The sequence below is a fragment of the Canis lupus genome, chromosome 6, assembly GCF_011100685.1.
Source record: "Canis lupus familiaris isolate Mischka breed German Shepherd chromosome 6, alternate assembly UU_Cfam_GSD_1.0, whole genome shotgun sequence".
Classification (NCBI taxonomy): Eukaryota; Metazoa; Chordata; class Mammalia; order Carnivora; family Canidae; genus Canis; species Canis lupus.
Window position 1 is genome coordinate 40455837 of NC_049227.1, and position 8559 is coordinate 40464395.

At 73.1% G+C, this 8559-nt stretch overlaps 1 protein-coding gene across 1 annotated transcript; it reads right to left on the minus strand.

The window, feature by feature from the left end:
• Positions 1-193: 193 nt before the first annotated feature.
• On the minus strand, positions 194-2242 carry PRR35 (proline rich 35). Its single transcript, XM_038538891.1, has 2 exons — positions 1220-2242; positions 194-1065 (listed from the first exon to the last, which is right to left on the minus strand). Exons 1-2 carry the CDS (start codon positions 2215-2217, stop codon positions 453-455), a joined length of 1611 nt encoding a protein of 536 aa, XP_038394819.1. The 5' UTR covers positions 2218-2242; the 3' UTR covers positions 194-452.
• Positions 2243-8559: the final 6317 nt, after the last annotated feature.

Here is an 8559-nt window from a genome sequence, read left to right on the forward strand (position 1 = left end):
CGCCTGCCCGCCCAACTCTGGCTGCTGCGCTCCCCATTCTGTTCCCAGACCCCGGCCCCCTGGCGGGGCCGGGTCTGAAGGAGGACACCCAGCAGGGTGGCCGAGGACACTGCCCACGTCCAGGGCCGTTTCCACGGTGGGGAGCGTCCCAGGGCTGATGCAGGCCCGGCGGGCGAAGAAGGAGGCCCAGACGGGGTGTGTGAACACGGTTTCTATTTTAACATCCACAACTGTGATCAATAAGTAGCTGGGATCCTCTGTGTCCCTTGTGGCCCAGAGAGAGGCCACACCGCGGCGCGGAGGTCCGTCCATGGGCATGCTGGACAGGCTCTGGGCTGCGCCCCCGGGGCCGGGGCAGGTGGGGGCCAGGCAGCGGACACGGGCTTGGAGGACAAACCCCCCCCCCCCCCCCCGCCGTGTGAGGGCGGAGGAGCCAGCAAAGCTGTGTGAGCTCAGACCTCGGCGCCAGGGGGGCTCGGGAGGCCAGGGAGCGCATCGGGGGGCCAGGAGCCACGGGCACCCCAGCTGCTGCCAGGAATGATAGGGTCCTCGGGGGCCTGAAGGGACAGCCCCGGGGGCGGGACGCTGGAGTCAGCCTCGCACTTCGTGGTGTGGCCAGGGAAAGGCTCAGTGGCTGCGGGACCCAGCAAGCTGGGGGGCTCGGGGGACCCTGGGGCCCCCGTGGGGCCCAGCTCCAGTGGCCCCCAGCGCCCCCCAGGCCCCTTAGTGGGCGCTCGCTTCACAGAGAGGTCGAGGGGTGCATCCGGGGGCCGCACAGCCTGCTCCAGTGCCTGGTGTATGGTGAGCAGCTCCTGGCGGATCTTGCCCAGCTGCTCCCGCAGAGGCCGAGGGGCCAGGCCCCCGACGGGCGTCAGCTGCCCCAGGCGCTGCTCCACCCTGGCGTAGTCGCCCAGGGCCCGGGTCAGGTCCTCACCCACGTGCCCGGGGCCGCCCAGCATCAGGCCCAGGGGCTGCTGGGGCAGGGGGGCTGCGGGCCCCGGGGTCTCAGGGTGGCCTGGCTCCTTGTCCTCGGGCCACAGCATCACGGACGGGCCAGGCTGCAGGCTGGGGGGCAGAAGCTGGTCAAGAGGCTGCACCGTCCCCCCGCCCCCCAGGCCTCTGCTTTCCCCTCTGCAGCCTGAAGAAGGGGGGCCTGGCTGCCCTGGCCGGCTCGCCTCCCAGCACCCCCCACGTCCCTGGCCAGGACCCCAACACCCACCTGCTCTGGGAGCTGAGCTTCAGCGTGCCGCAGGGGGCCTTCAGGGGCTCCAACCAGCTGCTGGGGGGCAGCTTCCTGTCCAGCTCCCCCTCCTGCCCTGGGGCTCTGGGGGCGCCGCGGGGCCAGGGCCTGCCCAGCCCAGGAACAGGCGCCTTCAGGAGCCCGGGGGCCAGCGTCCCGGGGGGCGCCTTCGGGGGGGCCAGGGGCTTGGCCGGGGTGGCCTTGCCCGCGGGGAGCCCCAGGGTGTGCTCTAGGAGCAGGGGGTAGTAGAGGCGGGGCAGCAGGGCCGGGCGGTCGGGGCTCTGCGGGGATGGGAAGGCAGAAGTGGGGGGCAGCAGAGGGCCGGCCGAGGCCAGGAGGGGCACGTGGGCCGTGGCGGCCAGGGAGGGCCCCAGGTAGGAGAAGAGGCCGGGCCCCAGCGGGCAGTTGACACCCAGCAGGGACAGGTGGAGGCCCTGGGCCTCGGGCAGCTCCGCGGGGGCGGGCGGCGGGTAGCAGGGGACGCCGCTGTCTGGGGGGCCCGGCTTCCAGGGCTCGGCCCACAGCCCCCCAGGGCCCCCATCCTTCTGGGCCTCCTGGGCCACAGGGGAGTGCGCCCCCAGGGACCCCTCAGCCCCCAGCTTGGGGCCCCTGGCGAGGCGGCGCGGGGCCAGGACGGCGGAGGCCGGGTCAGCCGTGGGGGCCCGAGGCTGGCTGCCTGTGGCGTCGGAAGGGCCAGGGGGCTGGTCGGGGGAGGACGCGCGGACCCGGGGTGTGGGGGGGGCGCGGCGGCAGGCCCAGTCAGGGGAGTCGAGCAGCAGCGACAGGGAGTCCTTGCAGAGGCTGTACTTCATGTGGTTGTACAGGTGCGACTTCTCCAGGCAGGTGAACGGGCACTGGAAGCACTTGTAGTTGTAGGGCTTGCCCCACGGCCGCGGGATGTAGTGCGGCTTCTTGGGCTTCCGCGCCCGCGCCCGCGCCCCGGGGCCCAGGCGGCAGGAGCCTGTCTCTCGGGACATGGCTGGCGGCTAGCGGGCCCGGCCTGGCCCCATGGCCACCTGCACACAGGGGGCCGGGGTCAGCGCCGCCCCCCGATGGCCTCTGCGCCCCCTCCCCTGGCTCCGGGGGCGCCAGGGCCCGGGCTGAGTCTTGGGCGCCCGGCTGCGCCCCAGGTCCACCCCCCCGCCCCCCCCGCCCGCCGCCCCGGTGCTGCACCAGGCCCGGCCCAGGAAGGTAAGACACGGGCACGTTGTAGCCACTGCTGGGGATGCCAGCAAAGCCTGCTTTTCCGCTGACATCTAAGGTTTCCCCGGCGTCCTGTGCCCTGTGTGGGGCCCCGCATGTGCCCAGCACGCCCGGCCCCTAGCCCCCAGCAGGCCCGTTCCCTGTCCCCGCGGTGGGCATCCCGGCGGCGACCCCATGCTGGGCCACCCTCCGCTGCTCGCCCCCCCGCAGAGCCTGCGCCGTGCCGGGAAACCAGCTCTGCGTCTCACGGCCACGCGCCTGCGTGTTCCTGCGCAGTGGGGCGCTGGGTGGGCACTGGAGGTCTCCGCGGGGGTCAGCCTCACCCGGGGCCAGGCCAGGCTGAGGGGCGTGCACATCACAGCTCGGCCCCCCGGCACAGCCACCTGCTCAGCCTGGCTCCATCTGGGTGGCTCCAGGCAGGTCAGCGGCCGAGCCTGCAGCGGCCGAACTCAGCCAAGACCCTCCTCTCCCCACACCCCACACGCTCGCTCGGAAGCCTCTCCACACTCCATCTGGGCTGCCACCTGGGCCTCCACCGCCCCAGTGTGCGCCTGCGTGGGGCGCGCCATCAGCATGTGCACACCGGCTGCGGGTGCATGCACACCCGCGTTACGAGGCTCCAGATGAGCCCCTACCCGCCCCGGCGCTGCAGGGGTGGCCTCTGCGTGGCTGGGCCAACTCGGTGGGGCTCAGCGCACACACACACACTCACACTCGCACACCACACAGTGGACACACCGGCTCCACATGTGAAAGCGCTCAGCACGGCTGGGGGTGTGGGTAGGCACCTGGGCACGATCGGGCAGTGTGTACACACACGGGTGCACGCACCTGGGACCTACACGGTAAAGGGGGGCGCAGGTGGGGTGCACACATGCTCGCCTGTTCCCCGGGGCTCAGGAGTGGCCGGCGGGCTGAGCAGGGCAGGGCTGGGGCAGCTGCCCCACCACGGGCACACACTGTGCTCCCCATCGGCCTTCGGGCTCTGCCCATGGCTGGCACTCATGTCTGCTCCCCCAGACACTGGGTAGGCACCCAGCAGGGCCCGTCAGGGGGGGATCAGCAGGGCAAGCACGGGGCCGGAGGCTGCAGCAGAGCATGCAGGGGCTGGCCGGCTTGTGGGTACCCGCACCTTGGAGGGGACGTGCTGGGAGAAGGCTGCAGGGGCTGGGAGGAGGCGGGGGCCCTGGGGCTCCCCAAGGGGCAGCAGCCCCCCTTGGACTCGGTGGTGGGAGCAGAGGTGGGTCCCGTCCCTGTCTCCCGAACCCTCCCCGAGATGCAGATGACAAATGGGCATGTGCGCCTGGGAGACGGAGGCGGCTGTACTGGGGCCATCGATCACCCAGCCCTGGGAGCCACGCAGCTGTGCCGCCTGGTGCCACCACCCATCCCACCTCCCAGTCAGGCCCCTGGACTCAGGAGCTGGCTGGCTCGTCCTGCGCTCGCTCTTCATATCCGTCACCTGGGGACTTGTTCAGGAGCCGACCCCGTGGGGACCCGGAGGACGCCTAGCTCCCATCCGGCTAGCTTGTGCACAAGCAGAAGACACCCCCAGACACCAGCATGCACCCATCACCCCCCCCAAAGCACATTTATTTGCACATGTGTCCCAACGCGCGACTGGGTGCCCGCTGCGGGGCAACCTGCCCTCCAGTGTGCGGGGCCAGACCCCGGAGCCTGCTCCCCTGTCCCAGCAGAGGCGCTGCTGTCAGGGCGGTAGCAGGAGGCCCCTCCCCACGGTGAGAGAGGGGCCCCCAGCTTGGACCCAGCACCAGCAGGGGGTGGGCGTGTAGCTCACCCCCACCCCTGGGACCTGGCCAGCTCCACGGCTCGGGAGGGCGGGGTGGGGGGGCCACGGCTTCTCCTCGTCGGTGGAGACCCCAAGTGCCTCCCCCTGCACGGCTTGCAAAGACCTCGCTGCTGCACCCGGGGCCCTGCGCAGATGCGGGTGGTGGGGGCTGGGTGCGCTGGACACTCCCTGGGCCCCCACTTCCCGGCCCCCTCCCCGTGCCCCAAGCCTGGGCACCCCGGCCCCCACTCCCCACCCCCCCTCCCTGCCCCACCGCCCCCAGCCCGGACACCCTGGGCGGCCCCTACTCCCTGGCCCCCCGCTCCTCGCGCCCCAGCCTGGCCGCCACGGTCCCCACTTCCCACCCCTGGTCCCCGTGCCCCAAGCCCGGCCACCCCGGCCCCCCTCTCCGCCCTGCCACCCACCCGCTGGAACCCAGCCCGCGGGGCCCGCAAAGTCTGCGCGCAAACTTCCCGCCGCAACCGCGCCCAGTGCCAGCTGCCATCCGGGCCCCGCAGGATAGCGACATGGAGCCCCGCAGGGGAAACTGAGGCCCAGCGCCGGCGCGCCCCGCTCCCGCGCCCCACAGTCACTCACTTGGCTGGAGTCTCCCGAAGCCGCCGCCGCCTCGCGGCCCCCGACGCCGACTCGCACCCACCGAAGTTGGCGGCCCGACTGCCGCGCGTGCGCCGGGTGGGGGCTGGGGGTGCGGCGACCTCCAACCCGGTCCGGGGGAGGGGCGGGCAGCGGGTGGCGGTGTCCTGGTCCCCCGGTCTCCCGATCCCCACTCTCCCATCCCCCGTCCCCCGGCTCCCCGCGCCCCCGTCCGCCGCCCCCCTCCCCGCGCACTCACCTGCGCGCCCGCACCGCTCACTCAGCCCTGTCGGCAGCGACGGCCGCTCGGGACACGGTGGCCGGGGACACGATGGCAGCGCTGAGCCGGCAGGGAGGCCGCCGAGTGCGGGCGCAGGTGTGCGGCCGGAGTGGGGCGCCGGCACCGTCCCCGCCCCCGTTGCCTGCAGGCGGCCGCGGGGGTGCGCGCGGCGGCCAGGTCTCCCGGGGTCCCCGCAGCCGTGTGATGGGCGTCAGCGGCCGGGGGCGCGGGGACAGGCGCCGTCAGCACTCATCCGTCAGGGCAGGGCTCTGGCCCCTGACAGCCGCGCTCCCACGAGCCGAGGCCTGGGGCTGCGCCCTGGGACCGGGAGCTGCGGGCGCCCCGCCAGATCGGCGGGGGTGCAGCGGGACCACCCCCCACGGCGCCCGGCCTGGGAGGAGGGCCGCAGCCCCGGGCGTGGGCGGGGGAGCAAGTCTCCTGGCCGCGCCCACCCTCCCGCCTGAGCCTGGGCTCCCTCCGGAGCCGGTTCCTCTCTGGTGAACAGGAGGCTGCGGGGATCTGCACGCCCTGGGGCCCTGCCCACGGGGGCCGGGCACACGGAACCTGGGCTCAGCACCGGCTCACCGCCCCCTTTCTGCCCTGATGGGTGCCCAGGCCAAGCGCCCGCTATTTGCAAATGGGCTGGGCCGTGGCCTCCCGGGGAGGAGCGGTGGGGGTGGGGTGGGGGCGGGGTGGGGGGTCGCGGGGTCCAGGACCCTCCCAGGAGCACCCTGCAGGCCACCCCCAGGTCTGCCCAGCTGCACACTGCCTCCCAAACCTGTGCTGGGGTCCCAGCTGCAGCCACTGCAGGCAGACGCGGTGACGGTGACGGGGCGCTGCCGCACAGCCAGCCCTGCCCAGGGATGGGCCGGCTCCGGGGGGCACGGCTGGCCACGGGAGGGTGTCCTGGAGCCTCCCCGCAGCCTCAGGTCCGGGCTTACGGGGTGCTCTCCTGCAAAGGTCGGGGAGCGCAGGAGCTGGGGGAAGGAGGGAGTGTCCTCTGGGGGCCGGGACTAGTGCCAGAGGAGGGCACTGCGCCTGCCTGAGCCTCCCTGCCCCAAGCCTGGCCTTGGCTTCCCCTGGCGGACGGGAGGGCGGCGGGCCGCAGCTCAGAGCGTGGCCGGGCCTCCAGGGGCTCAGGTCACCCCCCGGGGCTCCGGGTGTGCCCGGCACACATGCTGCTCCGAGGGCACCTCCTGTCCGCCCCGCAGCCTCCCCCAACACGACCTGAGTGCACCCACGTCTCCCTGGCAGGTGCGCAGGGTAGGGCCGGGGGCCGCGGCAGGGTGGCACGGCTGCCAGCCTCCCCCCTCCGCCCGCCTGGCCTGGCCCAGCTGACCAGCTGACCGTGCAGGCTGCCCTAGGCCGGGAGACAGCTTGGGCGGCCGTCACGCCAGCAGCCCCGTGGAGAATGGAGGCCGGGAGGCCTGTGCCTTCTGCACACGGACCCCTGGACGTGCTCAGCCGCGAGGGGTCCGCGCTGCAGGCCCTGTCCTCGGGGGGCAAGGGGCGCGGGTCACCTGGAGGCAGCGTGGGTCCGGGGAGTCCTGGTCCCCTGGGCCGGTACGCCTCCCCGCGCCTCACTGGCTGAGCTCTCAGGGGGCCTGGGAGTGGCCAAGGCTGTCAGCACAGGGTCTGGGCCGCGGGGGGCCACTCCTGTCCTGCAGAGGAAGGGAAGTCACGGCTGTGGAAGTCCCCACCGCAGGGAGCCCTGCGTCCCGGCCCAGACGACGCCAGGGAAGCCCAGTGACCAAGGAGCCCAGAGAGGGGGGAACGAGGCCAGGACTCGAAGGCACAGGACAGCAAGGAGAGCCCACGTGTGGGCCCTTCCAGAACTTAGAGCAGGACTCCATGTGGCAGCACCTGCAGGGGGACTCAGCACTGAGGGACAGGACGTTTGTGCGTTTCTGAGTTTCCAGGGGGGTCTATGCTGGGGGGTAGGGGGCTGAAAGCCCAACCGGGCAGCTGCAGCCCAGTGGCCTCTGTGCAGGGGTGTGAGCGAGGCCAGCCTGCCAGGTGCACAGCCCCTTGCACCCCGCGCTCTCTGCCACCCCACAGCTGGCACACCTTTGTGTCCGGGGCTCATCCCGCTTTCCACGCAGGAGTGGGGTGTGCAGGGGGGTTATGACTCTCCCACTGGGACCTACTGCACTCACTTGGGCCTGGAGAGGTGGCCCCTGTCCTCCGAAGCAGGGACAGGTATCCCCATGACTTGAGGCTGGGGCCCACGTGGCTCTGAGCCCTGAGAGCCTCGTTCCCCTCATTGGCAGAGGGGGTGGAGGAGACTCGGCGCCCATGGGGTCCTGGGAGCAGGGACTGTCCCCTGTCCCGGTGCAGGGGGCATGGGGAGCTGTGCTGCCTCCCTCTGCCCCTGCCATAGCCTTGTGTTGGCCGTTAACCTCTGCCACCCGGCTGGCCCATGGCTGTCCACCTGTCACCTCCATTAGCGCTGGTACCTGCGCACAGGGGCGAGTGCTCAGGACGGATGTGCGGCCAGGGGAGGCAGGGGGCAGGGGGGCAGTGCCCGCGGCAGTCTGTCTCCCTCCCTCAGCGTCCCACACGGGCCTCGGCAGGACAGGTGCGGGGCCAGGGACCCAGAGGACAGGTGTGGGGCCGGGCACTCTCGCCCAGAGGAGAGGTGCAAGGTTGGGTGCCCAGAGGACAGGTGTGGGGCCAGGCACCCAGAGGACAGGTGCGGGGCTGGGCACCTAGAGGACAGGTGCGGGGCCGGGCACACACCAGGAGGGTCCAGGAGCCCCTTGGGCTGGAACGAGCGACATCGTCGGTACTTCTTCCTGTTGCCAACTCTGACGTGGCCTCGGGACTCGTGGCTGGAAGGGGTGCACTCAGGGCTTGGCCAGCGGGGGCAGGGTCACCCGGGCGTCTGGATGCCAGCCGCAGGCTGCTGACCCTGGGAGCAGTGCCGGGGCTCAGGACAGTGACGGCGGGCGCAGGGGGCGGCAGGGCTAGCCAGAGTGTGGCCCGCAGCCGGGGGCATGTGCACAGCCTAGGGAGCCCTGGGGGGGTTGCGAGGGGACCCGGGAGTGGCCCTGGTGCTGCAGCATCCCTGGGGTGACGCCTCCGTCCCACTGTCCACTGCCCCCCCCACCCCGCGTGGTCCAACCCGACCTGTGAGGTCCTCCCCCGGGGAGGGAAGGGGTGGGGAGGAGGGTCCGGGATGCTCCGCAGGGGCAGGGAGCAGCAGGGGGGAGCCCCTGTCACCGAGGCCGGCGGGCGGGGTGAGCAGCCCCCTGTGCCCCCCCCCCCCCCCCGCGCCCCCTCGCCCGCGGCCGACAGCAGCCATATGCTGGGTGAGGAGCTGTGCGCCCGCCGCGGCCCGGGGGGCCCGGCCTTCCTGGGCCTGTCACAGCCGATTTTCCCTGCCTGAGTGGCAGGCGGCCGCGGCGGCTGCGGGGGTGCAGAGGGGGCGCCCGCCCTGGGTCCCCCCATGGC

What these genes read in the sequence shown, in the direction of transcription:
- PRR35 (XM_038538891.1), bottom strand. Translation starts at nt 2,217, where the DNA reads ATGTCCCGAGAGACAGGCTCCTGCCGCCTGGGCCCCGGGGCGCGGGCG. An exon ending in AAGCTCAGCTCCCAGAGCAG is followed by an intron (nt 1,066 to 1,219) that starts GTGGGTGTTGGG and finishes TCTGCCCCCCAG; the next exon opens with CCTGCAGCCTGGCCCGTCCG.